This window comes from Cydia strobilella, chromosome 22 (genome assembly GCF_947568885.1).
Source record: "Cydia strobilella chromosome 22, ilCydStro3.1, whole genome shotgun sequence".
In the NCBI taxonomy this organism is placed as follows: domain Eukaryota; kingdom Metazoa; phylum Arthropoda; class Insecta; order Lepidoptera; family Tortricidae; genus Cydia; species Cydia strobilella.
Window position 1 is genome coordinate 5028479 of NC_086062.1, and position 16446 is coordinate 5044924.

At 36.1% G+C, this 16446-nt stretch overlaps 1 protein-coding gene across 4 annotated transcripts in view; it reads right to left on the reverse strand.

Annotated features, from left to right (window-relative positions):
• Window positions 1-16446, reverse strand: part of LOC134751384 (latrophilin Cirl) — a 442038-nt gene that overhangs the window by 52256 nt on the left and 373336 nt on the right. For 3 of the 4 annotated variants that reach the window (XM_063686744.1, XM_063686743.1, XM_063686746.1), the window contains exon 3: window positions 11697-11732. The exons of the other annotated variant lie outside the window; for it this stretch is intronic. In XM_063686744.1, coding sequence (XP_063542814.1) covers window positions 11697-11732 — 36 coding nt within the window. The remainder of the gene's footprint in view (window positions 1-11696; window positions 11733-16446) is intronic. 4 annotated transcript variants of the gene reach the window in all.

Consider the following 16446-nt stretch of genomic DNA (forward strand, 5'->3'; position numbering starts at 1 on the left):
CATACCTGAACCACTGTAGTGCACTCCACATGTGCTTTAAGTGAATAGATGTATAAAATATTACTGATCTCTGTTCTGTTTTTAATTAATTTAATTTATTCAATTGTAATTATGCTTTGTATGTAATGTGTGGACCTATGTTGTCTTTTAATAAACTGATTTATTATTATTATTATTATTATTACAAACAAGTAGTTTTAAAAATGTTAGTTACCGGGCGTGTAACAAATTAACTTGGGACGCGTTGGAGGGTCTGCCATCTTGTGGCCTGAATCGAAAACATAAACATGTAATGTCATGTCATGAAAATAAAATAACATCTTTCCATTCAGTTTCCATATTTCCAAGCTAAACAGGATACCCTAGGTATTCTTAAGTACATCGGTAAACATGGGCCCAAAGGAGGCAGGGGGAAATACTCGTAATTTACTTTCGTCGACGACGTCACGTACTAATGTGCGAAATAATATTTCTCCCCACAGAGGGCGCTTGAGGCGATTGTCGATGTCACAGATCTCTTACGTACTAGATGGGATATATAAGACGATGGCGCGTATAAGGCGCTTTATTGTAGTATAAATAAGAACCCTTATTTCAATAGCGTCAAAGTTAATGCGCGTAAAAAATATATCGACACAAATGCTGCAGTAATTTAACATGGGCTATTGCATAATATGATATTTATACAACTACTGTAATAAGAATGAAAGTGCCTATAAAAAGTGGCCTGTATACCTGCATATAAACTTATTAAAATATCTAAATCTGGCTGGTGGTTATATGTACAACCAATAGTCCGAACAAAGGCGTATAACACATAGATTGAGAGTATTTTAGAGTAGATTAACATAAGGGGTAAAAGTTAGAAAGGGACCATCAGTACCATCATCTCTCGCAGTTGAACGAAGTGCTTCACGATCATGCGGAATCTATGATAGAAAATCCATCATCGATGTGTATGGGCATAGGTACAATTCTGGGACTGGTAATTCAATCCGCAGTACGCTGCGGGCGATATAACGGTAACCTTTGACACTCATTCGTTGACAAGTCGTAAGAGTTTGGGAATTCTTGTTCAGGGCAATGTTAGTTGAGGGGCCGCGAAACACGTTCGAAGTTTTGCCTCCCCGTCACACTTACTTACGAATTTACAAGTGTGACAGAGAGGGAACACGTCGAACGTGGTTCGCGGTACGTAGTACGTACTACGTACGCAGTTGGTACGTGAGTGTGGAAAGCAATACGTTAGAAAGAAAATATTACTGAAAAGATCATATCATAGCGGCGCTATGAGTTACATGAACTCGTAGCCGAAAAGCCGCTTCTATACAATCGAAGTTACGCTCTCATTTTAAAATGACATGATTAAATGAAGCTAGGCATAAACATTTACGTAACATATCTGTCTGGTATAAGTTTTCGTTGCTAAAAATAGAAACGCACAGAAAATAGACCGAATAGAAGTTTTGTATGTAAAGGGTAGGTAGTTTTTATCAATCACAATCATTCCGCGCAGACGAAATCGTGACCAGAAGCTAGTACCATAGAGTAACATATACTAGAGCGGTACTGTCATAGTAAATTTTGTAACCCCTAGTAAATTCACTGCCATCTGTCGACACACTTTAAAACTAAAAATGAAGATTTATAAAAATACGATAAAATGTATTTAAATATGGATAAATGATTTTTTTTATTTGCATTAATTATTTTTATGATTTTGACCCATGTTCTTTCACTGATATGCGTTTAAATTGTTAAATAACAAACGAAACCGTCAACGCCATCTATACGACAGTAGGCCAACGCTAGTAGCTCCCTCTGAACGAGAATCAAATTTTCTTGATTTTCGAGGCACGTTTTTTCCTTAGACTGTATCCATCTATTACGGAGTTATATCTATCTTTGCTAGTACTTACCGTAAAACGGGGTGGCTTTAGGAAAATTTGGGGTTACTTTGATAGTTTTAAAACGGCCATAAAATTACCATTATTCATTATTTACTGAAACTGTTCGTGTAACTAGTTAGATTACCATTACCATGATTAATCAAAGATGGACAAAGATTTACCACAATTAAGAATAAGGACTGAAAATTCCCGATAAAAAAGCTTGAAACCCCCAAAACTTCTATGCATTTGACATTTTGAAAGACCTCCATCTACATTAGCGCCCCTAGCGGCGAAATTAAACGCGGTAGCCCTAATTTTCATAATATGATATGATAAGAAGTCCATTTTATTTTATATTCTTATTAAACACCTCCAACGTCTCCAACTCCTATCAGACGAATATCAAAACAAAGGGCCCATATAAAAGTATAATACAAACAACAAAACATCATCGTTTGTCTTCAAACTTAACCCGTTCATAACTTAACAAAGCTCGCCATGAAACGCCACAACAGGCAATGAAACCGGGATTATTTCGTCCTTTCGAATCAGAGAATCCCGGAAGATATATCCGCGCTGGCACAAAAGAATTGGCGCGATATCGGCTGTCGCCCGCCATCTTGTGATCTTGACATCCCGAACGTTCGAAAATCGAATGTCGTTGGAACGTGTCAGTTTGGAACAGAACTCTGGTTTTCGAACGTAAAGGAGATAAGAACGTGAGGTAGGTTGCAGCTATTAAGGTGCTCTGTCTTTGTCGTTGGCTTTAAGCAACTTAGGATAATGTGATTTGGTCATCACATTATCATAAGTACCGTAATACCACCCAACTGTATTTCAAAACCTCCCAACTATGTTCCAAAAGTTGCTTTATTATTTAAAAAACGCAAGGAAAAATATTTTCATAAACGGAAGAAAAAACTCAGAAAAAAACCAAAAGAACATTGATACTTAATTACTTAATTATTGAACCTTCGGACCATACTTGTTACTAGTGTTGGACTATATGGGTTAGCAAATTAGCCATCTATGCGCAAAGTTTTAGTTTCGAAAATCGAATGTCGTTGGAACGTGTCAGTTTGGAACAGAACTCTGGTTTTCGAACGTAAAGGAGATAAGAACGTGAGGTAGGTTGCAGCTATTAAGGTGCTCTGTCTTTGTCGTTGGCTTTAAGCAACTTAGGATAATGTGATTTGGTCATCACATTATCATAAGTACCGTAATACCACCCAACTGTATTTCAAAACCTCCCAACTATGTTCCAAAAGTTGCTTTATTATTTAAAAAACGCAAGGAAAAATATTTTCATAAACGGAAGAAAAAACTCAGAAAAAAACCAAAAGAACATTGATACTTAATTACTTAATTATTGAACCTTCGGACCATACTTGTTACTAGTGTTGGACTATATGGGTTAGCAAATTAGCCATCTATGCGCAAAGTTTTAGTTTTTTAGGGTTCCGTACCCAAAGGGTAAAAACGAGACCCTATTACTAAGCCTCCGCTGTCCGTCTGTCTGTTACCAGGTTGTATCTCATGAACCGTGATAGCTAGACAGTTGCAATTTTCACAGATGTGGGCGAGTCCGACTCGCACTTGTCCGGTTTTTTTTAATAAATTGAACCTTACAGCTAGGTACTTCTAAATATATCTCTGTATCCGTAAATCTCGTCAGTTTCACTTCCTTACTGGCCAAATCATTGTCAAATTAACCCAGAACGTTAAAGCAACAAGCACATTAGGCTCTGTTTACACCATAAAACATAAGGCCGAATCAAACGCTTCATTACAGAACTACATTCCACCACCGTGTATCGCGTGACGCGCACACATAAAAACTCTGACGCCCGAATTTGATATAGTGCGTGCTTAACTCTTAATATCTTTATCTAAATCGTACCATAAACAAGAACTTTTTTCATGCATAACCGTCATTTTGAAATTTGAAAAACCGGTTAATTGGCTCAAGGCCTCCTCAGGCTTTAACGATAATTGCATGCGATTTACTTTACACTGAGGCTTTTCATTGATCGATTGAATTCGTTGCACCTACTTAGCCGGCAATCATCTAAAATCACATGCATGTTTGGAATGTGATTGGAGCTTGATGGAGTGTTTTCCAAGTTTTTTTTTTCAATTTAGCCATTCATGCTTAACTAGCTTGAATTTTTACGTATGCAGAAAATTCTAAAATATAAGATATTAATATGAATGTTAACCAAAATTGTAATGCAAAATGTGAATATGAAGATAAGCATTATAAATATGCCAAATACGACTTTATTCCCAAAAATCATTGCGATGTCAATGAAGATGTCTGGATTTTTATCCATGGATAAATTGGTAACCCAAATTACATATAAGTATTGATAAAATTTCTTCGACGTAAAATCGGATTTAAAAATGCCATACACATTTCGTTTATTGCAGAGCCGAGCCGATTGCTTTACCTTATATTAGATTTTTACGTAAATTTCTCTTTTATTGCACTCATTTGCCGGATTATAGATGTAAATTTACGTCTCTGGTATACGATTTGACCCTGTTGATAAGGTAGAGCGTTTTATTCATGCGATTATAGCTCTTTTTCTATTTGATTTAGGGTTTCTAATAGTGTCGCGAACAGCCGCGGCAATAAGATTTCAGTAAAGCGTGTCACAAAGTATTAGTGTATTTGGGGTAATTTCGCGGTTAACAGCAGAATAATATCTTCATTACGATTTTAGGATAAAATATGGCTTTACATTATGGTTAGGTGAAGGTTTTTACAATATTGGGAACTATTATTACCGGTCACGAAACGATTTCAAAATAAGATTAGCGTCATGACTGTAAATAAAACAGTTAATATATTTTTTTAAGTAACAACACCCCTTCAAAAACTTGTTAAAACACTTTAACTACTTCATAATTATTATTATTGGCTCTTGAGGCGAAAACATAAATTACGTAACAGAATGCATTTCGCGCCGGCCGCTCTTTATTTGTCTCCGGTCACGACATCCCGCCTTAAGCCGTGCACACACGAAATTTGGTGTGAAAATGGGATACAATTTTGGGGAAATAATCAAAAACCGGTTCGCGTGCCCGGTGGGCATTAGGTCGGCCCTACCCTGGCCCATGTTAATGTTGCCAGGTATAACGCGGTATGTATGTAATGAGCCGAGGAAAATTGTGTTGCCATAAAAATAATTGTGTTTCCTACCGTTCCTTGTACGTCGATTAGCCCCACGAATGCGGTACTATGTATTTTGTGAATTAATTCAGTAATTAATGGTCGGGATCCTATATTCAGTCATTTTTTATAGCTTCGTAAGCGGGGCGGGATAAAACGGTACCTATAAAATAATACCAACGTAACTAATTATTTACAATATTTACAAGCCTTATTTATATTTATTTATTTATTATTAAGGTTTGCCAACATGTGTAATACAGATACAAATGGACTTAAGTAATTAACACAAAAATCATACCAGACGGATCGTATATTACGAATTTGTAAATAGAACAGGCTAGGTTTGAAAACCCTTGATCATGTTTACGTCGCGACGTTATCTTGTCTGTGAGAACAATCGAAACATGGAATCGATTTCGAAATCGAGTCGAAACTCGAAAGTATTGTTAGCGAGCGCCGCCGCAGTTTTTCGAGTCCATTCGATTTATGCGTTTTGTTAACGCGTCGACTTTTATGTTTCCTCTGATACTTTTAGTGTTTTCTGTTACAAATGCTTGGCATGTTTTCTTTAAGTTATTTTCGGGGCAGTAGTAATTGTTTCGTGTTTACGTACGGTGATTGTAGTGGGCCTATTTTATAACGGTTTTAGTGTGTCTGTTTTGTTTCTTCGTTGTTTGTGAGATGTGAAGTTAAGCAGTTCAGAGAGAATGATATATGTTTTTGTAAAATAACAGTTCTGGATTATAAATGTTGGCGGAAATGACAAGTTACGATCACGTTAATTTATTATGCCATTTCATGACCTGTAACTAAAACTCTGCAAAAAGTGAGCTATTGCGAAGATTTAAGTAAAAGCCGGCAAACAAGGAAATTAGTAAAAAATGATTGAAAAATAAAACTTAAAATACACACAGATTAAAAGAGATCTCTTTCTGTATACTTATTCAATCAATAATCATTTAGTTCAAATAACAAAGATTCATAACACATGGTTAGTAACATAATAGCTCATCATCTTATCTTATTCGTATGATGACGACATGTATAAGAAGATCCTATGATTTATTTATTGGGATTCCAAATATTTTTCTGAGTAATTTTACTATCATAGTGTATAACGCCGGCCTCATAAGTCTGATAACTATTTATTGTTATTGTAATATATTCTACTAGTACAATACAATACCTACTTTTTATTGCAAACCTCAATTTACAATTATGTACGGAAACATAAAAAAGACAATTGGATACAGGTAACAAGTAACAACAGGCGGTCTTATCACTTAAGAGCTATCTCTTGTTATACAACCTTTGGGTAGTGGAGACAAGAAAATTAGATGATGCAGTAAGTAGTGCAAGGAAAATAAATAAAAAGTCTAGTACTGAAATCGAATCTTTAAGCTTATTAGAACAATCATTGCCCACAATCCTAATTAAGCACCGTAAAATCCGAAAACCCACCCGAAAGCACCAAATCTTTTCCGAAAGCAGCTAGAACTTAACCCTATTACCGCTGAAGCCTTTATAAATCAATTATCAGACGTGCACATTTGTCACCGGACCCGAAACGTACAGTTTCCACCTGCACTGTCTAAGCTGATAATTACCGGATTATTTCCCCTTCTCCACCTAAAAGGGGAAACCCGACCACCCCCACTTCACTCCGACTCAATGCGCTGCATGTGCAATGGTTTTTAGAGTTATAATTTTTCGTCTTTCGCGTTTTTTCGCGCATAATTTGCGGGGAAATGCGTTGTTTGGGGGCGACGTCCTTCAGTCTGCGTTTATAATGCGTTTTTCAAAATGGCGGCGGAAATTTTAGACGAACATTGTGTTTAAATGTAATGTTTGAAGCCTACCTACTTATATTTAGGTTTGCTAATGTGCGTTATAGACGTGTGGCGACACTATCATACGGCTTATTGTTATAGTGTAGTAATATTCACAGTGATGTACTTTTCAAGTGCCAATTTGTCAAAAGTTTACCAATTGGCAAATTCTGTGATTTGTGATTTAGAAGAAATTCCTTATTTATTGCATACCTAACACAATTCGAACAAGTAGGTACAAAGAAACAACAAATAATAATAATAGGAACAGTAAAGGTAAAATAAAAGGCAGCCTTCGCTTACTACCTGTGAGTTCCTATAATTGGCTTCCTGTATTTACTATAATTTTTATGTTAATGTCACAGCTGTTGGATCTTCTAAAAGTGCTTATTAACCCCAACATTCGACTTTAAATACATCCCCTAATCCTAACCTATACCTAACCCTATACCTATTCTTACCCAAATTTATACACAATTATCAAAATGCAATCTCTAAACAGCTCAAATCGCTGAACCGAGTTAACATTAGAGGAACTAAACTCAATTAAATTAATGATTATCTCTCAAACCAATGAGATTTCAGTTCAGTGCGTGCTAGAGATGGGCCAAACACGAATAATCGGCTGAATGTTCGGTTCAGATCTTACCGAACCAAATATTCGGTCGAATTAGTCGGTTCATCTGTATAATTCTAATAAACCATTTGAAAATGCTTAATTTCAAATGCATTTGCAGCTAAATATGAATCGCTTTCTAGAAACAAACAGGTCTAAAAGAAAGGGACTCGCAATCAAATTTTCAACACGGTCCAAATATTCTTCAAAACATCTTATGGATACAACTGATTCACAATGTCTCATCATGTGTTTAACAACGGGAAAACGTAAACTAATGGAAGAACTTAAAAGTTCTGGAGAAGCTTTTACAGTGTTGCAAGTTGCAACAAAAACAAAACATGATAAAAATATTTGTCGAATATTCACTGTAATATTAGAAAACTTGCCGAATATGGCGATTACCAAATATTCAGCCCATCTCTAGTGCGAACCAAGTTAGGATTGGTTCGTAATTTATTAGGGACACTAAGGGCCGAGGTCACGGGTCGGGTATTAATTTATATAGTATGATGATATTATGATTTTGCACGTTAAGTGATAAATGGGGGGGTTTCGCGTCATGTTTCCGTGTAAGACGATATGAAAGTATTTGGAATTGACAGGGCTATGGGCTATGTATTGTGTGTTCCCCTTCGCTTTTAACTATTTATTTTTCACTGGGTGGGGTATGGGTTTTCTTGAGTATGTTCTATAATTATAAATGCCATTATGAGTTACACTGTCAGATAGTGCCAATTGATTCTTCGTTAATGTTACAAGTGGTCATATGGGAGTCTTGTTATTATTTATTCGAGCGTTTTAATATCATTTTTGATGACACATTTTTGACGTAATATGACGTTATTTTCGTTTAGGTATTCTGAGGAGATCTGCATTTCTACATGATAACTGCCACTTCTACAAATGTTTCAGTGTCTATAACAGTGATTTGATACAAAGACCTAAACAATCCAACAGCAAAAAACCCGGACAGAGGCAAAAACTAATAAATAATCCACTTTTCCTGGTCTAAAAACTAAACATGTCTTATGTACAATACAACCATAAAGTGTTTACATGAGTACAAACATAAAAACACGCATTACTTTGTCTTTTGATATGAAAATATAATTTTCCGCGCATTGATCGCGCGTCCACAGAGACGACCGCTTTTAGCCCTTCGTGCGAGCGTAAAAAGGTATCATCGAATCAAATGGAATCGCTCGCAAACATATATTTAACGAGTTAACTTACGTGTTCGTGTAAATATAGGTTATGTTATTAATTATTCAGTACCTATAGAAATAAATTCAGATTATACAGGTATATGTAATATGTATAAGTATTGGAAATATTGGAATATTCGTTTTTCATTTTTTTTGCGATAAGACCGCCTGTTGTTTACCTCTATGTGTGTTGCTGTTTTCTTTTTGTATGGTTTTCTTCTATTGAGGTGTGCAATATACAGTGGATTTCATTTATTACGACCTTAGTTGTAGCAAAGAGGATATAATAAGATAGAGCGGTACTGTCATAGTAAATTTTGTAACCACTGTAATTCACTGCCATCTATCGACATACTTTAAAACTAAAAATGAAGATTTATAAAAATAGGTTAGAATGTATTTAAATATGGATTATTTTTATATGATTTTGACCCATGTTCTTTAACGAATATGCGTTAAAATTATAAACAAACGAAACCGTCAACGCCCTCTATACGAGAATAGGCCAAAGCTACTGGCGCCATCTGATCGAGAATCAAATTTTCGTGATTTTCGACTTTTTCGAGGCACGTTTTTTCCTTAGTCTGTATCCATCTATTACCGAGTTATATCTATCTTTGGTTGTAGCGACCATTCGGCTATAGCGACGTAAAATCCAAGTCCCATAAATTTAAAGCATACTTATACAAGATTCATGTAGATATAGCGTCTTCGGGTGTAACGCCGAATTCGGGTGTAGCGACGGTTTTTAATGAACCATTTGTAACAAGTTCTTAGAAATCTCATGCAGATATTGCGACCGGAGTCGGCCGTAAAAGGACAAAGAGCTTTACTTTCTTATCTTTTGATTACACCGACAGATGGTTAGCAACTGTGGTGACCTTTTGTTTATAGGTAGATATTACCTAATAGCGGGTATAGCGTGAATACTCGTTCAAAACGTACTCACGTTTCGGATTTAAATTTATACATTGTCTTTATCTCTGTACCTTTGCCTATAACGACTTCCGGATATAACGGCGAAATTTCGGTGGTCCCTTCATTGTCATTATATCCGAAATCCACTGTATTTGTATTTCGGAGCTATATATAAGTTAACGTAAACTTACCAACGTAAACGTGATACAGAGTTTGACGCTAATGTTGATCGCAGACAATAAGCCACAACAGTCATATCTTTGTAACTTAATAGTCAGTACAGCTTTGGTTGCACAAACAAACAAACACTTCAGTGACTTCAGTTTACTGATAGCGCATAGGCATTTATTTGTGTGATGAGCAGATATTGTTCCTGACTCGTGAGTGTTTTCTATGTATGTAAGTATCTATATATTATAATATATGTGCCATTTTCAACCAAAAGGGTACTTATTGTCGCTTGTCAGTAAGGCGCTATTTCCATATAGCTTCAATTAGAAATCAACCTTATCAACAAGCGACAATGTGGTACCTTTTGGTTGAAAACGTCACAAATATCGTTGTCTGAATACCCACAACACAAGCCTTCCTGAGTTTACTGTGGGGCTTTAGACAATTTGTTTAAGAATGTCCAATATTTATGTAAGTACACACTAAAAACCAGAATAGGTAACAGTGGCAGTGCGTAAAAAATATGAGTAGGAAAGCCGGAGTTAATATGGTTTTGTTTTTATTGATAAGCTAAAGAAAGTGATAAACATTGTTAGGTACTAAAAGTGACTAGCTATACATTATAAACCCGTAACATATCAACTAAAACATGTTTTTGACGCTTTATTCACTTAATGTCCCCTACCATGTGCGATATGTTTACGTTACGATGAAAATAAACAGACACACGGTCGTATGTCTGTTGATAGTCGTCCTTTAGCAACAGAGCACATTTTACTATAAAATCCGTTTTACAGTGAAATCCGTTTATTATGACTCCGCTTATACTGACCAACCGCTTATTATGACGTAATTACTGTGCTAAGTTTAATTGGTTCTAATATAAAATTATTTGTGACAAGAAGGATAAGATGACTTCGCTTATAATGGCAAATTGCATAGTAAGCGATATGTCATTATAACTGTTACTTTAAAATAGCTGTAGCTTATTCGAAGGCATCTCAAAGTTGAACGCAGCCGGTCTCAGTGGAAATTATGTTGTAGCTTCGGGAGGCGTGGGCTTAGGCTCTTACAATTGTCCGTTAAAAGCACATTTACCTTACTTGTAGCGACCGCATGTAAGTACTTGAAGCGACGCGACAAAATCGCGGAGTGAACCACACCTGGCGGTCTAGCATAAGTTGCGTTCTCGCGCGCGACTCCATACATTTTACGCGACTTCAAGTATGGACTCGCGCGCGAGAACGCAACTTATGCTAGACCGCCTGATATACATAGCATCTGAATTGGACACTTTGTAACAAAGTTATGATATATTTTGCTCTATGTATGCTCTATTGACAGTGGTGCCATCCATCCATATAAATAACATTATGAGTATACTAGCTTCTGCCCCTGACTTTGTTTGCGTGGAATGATGATGATAAGTGATAAAAACTATCCTGTCCTTCCCCGGGTCTGAAACTATCTCCATGCCAAATTTCATCTAAATTGGTTCAGTGTTAAGTTAAAAGCATGAAGAAGTATAGACAGACGCATGTATAATATTTAGTAGACTTAGAGAAGTCAATTAGCTTATATTATTGTAAGTTTTTAAAATCCTATTTAAATATACAGCTCAATAACATCTCCATACATAATCTTATTTTTATATCCACAATTATCGTTATCTCATTAAATATATGCATTTACTTTAATCAGCCATGTCGGTACGGACGCCACAGCTAAAACGATTCCCGTGTACCAGAATTGGATAACGTACGGTCCATAGACTTTTAATACGGGATTTGCTTACTCTACGATGATAAATTCCATCAATTAAGCTAACCGACTTTAAACCTTAAATTGATTGTGGGAGGGTGGTAAATTAAATGTAGGGGGTACCTGTAGTCAGTGAGTTCTCGGGGTGTGTTTCCGTACCTGTGAACAGAGAAAAGCGGTGTTTTAAAAATCGTTTTAATCGGTACAAATATGATTCTAAAACTTATGTTATTAATAACATAGTACACTTGTATGTTTTAGTGGTATTTAGTTTCTTCACAAGTATTACCCATAACAACTGTGTTTCAGAAATACAATACTTAAAGCACAAAAGAAAACGTTTTCTAATATTATACAAATAAGTGTCTTAAAACATATATACGGGACATTTTTTTATATAAAATTATTTATTTATTTTATTGCACCAAAGAAAACCTTACAGTACAAAAAGCGGACTTAATGTCATAAGACGTAAAATTATTAATATGAAAACAACAACTAACTGGACTTAAGGGGCCCACTGACTATCAGTCCGCTGGACGATATCGGTATGTCAGTTGTTCGGAACTGTCAAATTTTTGTTCTAACTGACAGGCCTATATCGTCCGGCGGACTGATAGTCAGTGGGCCCTTTTAAACGTATGGAGAGATGTAATAGCCCATCTGTACTTTATCTTGGGTATGATGAGACTTAGATATTGTTTGCTTTCACAGAATAGCTGCTATAACTCAAACTTTCCCACAATGGCTGAATAAGCGTTAAGCTAGAACTAAACCTAGCATTCGCACATAATAGGCAAGTTTCAGGTGAATCTCAAAGCTCTGATATAATAGATACAAATAAGTACAATATTATAGTATACATCACTACAGAGGCTGGGAAGTAAGGGGTTGCCGGCCGAACGGATAGTTATGAGGCCGACAACCCCTTTCCACGCCGATGTATGTATAGTGCTTTTCTCAAACATGCAATGAAATAAATAAAGAAATCTCCACGAAATTAAAGTTTTATTTCTAAAGAAACTAAAAGTAAACGGGGTACAAAATACAACTACCACCTATATCTATCTTTATCACACGTCGTATATTTTACACATGTAGTTTTATTTGGAGATAATTCCTATCATTGGTAGAGTTAACTTTTTCGTGAAACATATACAGATAATAAAAATAAGTTGACATGAAACAGACCTTGAATCAATAGAATCCTGACATCACCCTAAAAATCCTAACATTTCTTGTAACAGAGATTTGGCGTGGCTAGAACGACGCCCCGGCGGCGCGCTGCGCTCTGCGGTGGGTCATTCCTAAAAATCCTGACACTTGCCAAGTCCGGCCGCAATCCGGACAAAGGGTCAAAAATCCTGACATGTCCGGACAAATCCTGACGTACATAATATGGCAACCCTAACCGGGATAAATGCGTCACTTGAGGTAAATGCGTCTTTTAAAGATTTCTTCCAAACAGAACATTTTGGAACTATTGCAATCCTCTCTGTTCGAAGTGTGGTCACTGAACTTTTAATGCAGACGGCTAATATAATAGTTACTTATAAATGTTATAATGTTGTGTTTCGAAGATATCTTCAAAAGACGCATTTATCACAAGACGCATTTATCCAGGTTAACTCTATACTAAAAATACACGTAACCTTACAATGGTAAAGGTTAATGCGTTTCCCTACGTTCAACCTTTATAACCTGTTTACTATGCATAGTTATAACTTAGATCTGCTTTAGGGACTCTATTGTGGGGCACCGGTAATTATGCCTAATATGCTTAATTATCACATTAATCATGGCGTATCGCGTAATAATGTCACTCGCTATGATAAACAGCTCTTGTATTTCAAATTAAGAATATATTATACCTGTTATAACAATATATCGTTGTCTAGTACCCGTAGTATTTATTATAAAAAAAAAAAAATTAGAAAACACACTTAAGTATTGCTGATTGTAAGTACCATCAGCTGTAAAAGTGCATGGTGACTTTATCAATGAATTCATTCATAATTTCTTCATGCAATTTCGCAGCTCGCTGTACTTGTTCATCTGTATTTTTTTATGATATAGGAGACAAACGAGACGACATACCAGCTTGCTCAGAGAGATTGCAAGTGCGTTATCGGAATTTAAGATAGAAATACCCCAACCCTAAAACTTTGGATATTTATATACCCTACAATTTTCATATATGAACAATATTGACATACCCATTACCCACACCGCTGTCACTAGTGCCTTCAAAACGTTTAACTTGTAATATAACACTTTAAACTCTCGCGTTTTGTACACATAATTAATGTCATTAACGGGTCTAACGAGATTAAACATTATTTTACCTTGTTTCCGACGTTTCAACAGGGAAGACGGGTACAAATTATCGTCAACTTGGGGACCAGTGATTCAGATGTTGAAACCAAGGGATCTATCTTCGGACCAGGGATATTGTTAGTGTTAAGTGTCGTGCCGTGGAAAATAAACATTAAACAGAAACGGGTTGATAAATTTATTTGTCTGCCCCGAACATTTATACTTATAAACTAATGTCGGGTAGTTTAGTGTTGTTTACCAATATCTCAATTGAAATTTTGCTGGAACGTCAGTCTTCCGTGACCACAGCTAGTGCAACCTAGCTGAAACGTCGGAAAAAAGGTAAGATAATGAAATTTAATCGCGTCAGACCCGTTAATAACATTTATGACAATGACATATGTTTAACTTGTATATTCAGGGATTTCAGGGTATTGTTAACAACTTTTGGGCACGAAACCCTAAACTTTTCTAAACAAATCAGTAGCCAGAAAAGTTATTTTGTAAACCTAGTTCCGACTAGCGACATCGTGTAAATGTCATTACTATGAGCAAAACTTCAGCGAGACAGACATATTATATTAAATCACCACATAGTATAAAAACAAAGTCGCTTCCTGCTGTCTGGATGGATGTCTGTCCCTATTATGGTTGCTTAGATCTTTAAAACCACGCAACGGATTTTAATGCGGTTTTTTTTAATAGTGATTCAAGAGGAAGGTTTATATGTATAAAACATCAGCATTGCACCTGTGCGAAGCCGGGGCGGGTCGCTAGTATATTATAAGAGCGTTTTGACATTGTCCGATGCGATATCGGATGTTGAAAGGAAGTAAAATGTAAGATGTGTGTTTCTCTCCTGTAAGATGTGTGTTTTTGTCATAAACTTTGTTTTGCGCTTAAACAAAATTTCGTTTTGCGCTTCCGATGTTGGAGCCTACCATCCGATATCGGATCGGACAATGTGAAAACGCTCTTACTGTTCACGGTATTATTAAGTCGAAGATTTGTCTTTATCTGTCATTTTAACTTGTGTATTTGTAAGAAAAGGATAAAATATAATTTAACTAAATCAGGCCCCTAAAGTTTTAAGAATAAGGGGGATAGTCCTTAGTATGCGACTTAGCATAGCGCGATATCATAAATCATTTATATATAATCATTCATCATTGATATATGTATAGGGGCGTATACACTTATATGAAAATTTGAATATTTGGTGCATTCCATGAAAATGTCTCTTCTTACGAAACGCCGTTCTCCTAATAGTTCTGAAAAGGCTGAGAAAATGATATTGGGTCTGGTAATACCTATTTCATGACTGCTAAAAAAATTGGCAGTATATTCTCGAGCTTTACGGATTTGAAAGCATTTCGTAAGGTACATTCTAGTGGGATGCCCCATTTCCGCGTCTGATTTTCCACAAATTATGAACTTCCATAAACCAAATTGCCGTTAAACGCAGGTGTAAACGATAATGGCCAAATTAATTATAAAACAATAGGCCATTCATTACCTGGTATCAGATCTTCATTCACTTCAGTACCAAAAGTTACGCACAATGCAAGAACGGTCCCAGGCAAGGTCTGACCAGGATTTATGGCGCCATAACAAAAGGCCCTTAGGACGCGGCCCTGAATGCCTTAATTTCCTGCAAAATTTCGTGTGAGGAGAAGTTGCGTAAAGGAGCCAGCCCCGTATACAACGCGCGTCGGTAACGCTACGTAGCGAACGAAACGCAACTGTCACTGTCACAACAATATGGAAGAGTGATAGAGACAAAGCGATTCAATGGCGAAGGAATAGCGATTGTCACCTTGGCTCGGCCGGCTGGTTTTGAAAAAGCCACTTGAACTGGGAAAAGTCAAATTATTTCTATCAAATATTTCGAAACTGAACTGAAATAGGATCGGGCCTTCACAATTGGGCTTCTTCACTTTTTCATTATTTCATTCATACATGGCATTTATTTTGAGTTTATTATTAGTAGTTGGCAATTTCAGAGCGTGGTATTGCTATTTAAAAAGGTTCAATATATTGATTACGAGTTGTTTCTCGAATGAATAATAAACACTCGTTCCGAAACTAACAAAACAATGCGGCTCTTTCGAAACCTGGCTCCTTCTTGACACTTCTCCTCCTAAAGAAATTCAGCTTACATTTCCAACCTTATTTGTATAAAGTTAAAATGCGAAGTTGACGTCATGACGTTAGGTTTTTATAATGGCCGTCCTTTGTTTGATGTTCTAAGCATGTGTGTTTAGACGTTTATGGAAGTAATTGTCTTGTAATTAGTACATTAAGTGTTGTAATGTGCATACATCGGGGTTTTTGGTGCGGGAATGTTTGACATTAGCCAAAGAGTAGGTATTGACTTAAGAAACAGAATGTACACTAGCAGATTTCTACCTGATGAACAATTAATTACACAAGATTGAATTAAAAAATATATATGGATAAAAACTACTTTTGTATATACAGGTTTCAAGTTCTTTTGACTTATGACTTTGAATATAAATAAAGTATATAATTGTTTGAGCCTTCAGTTTGTTGAATT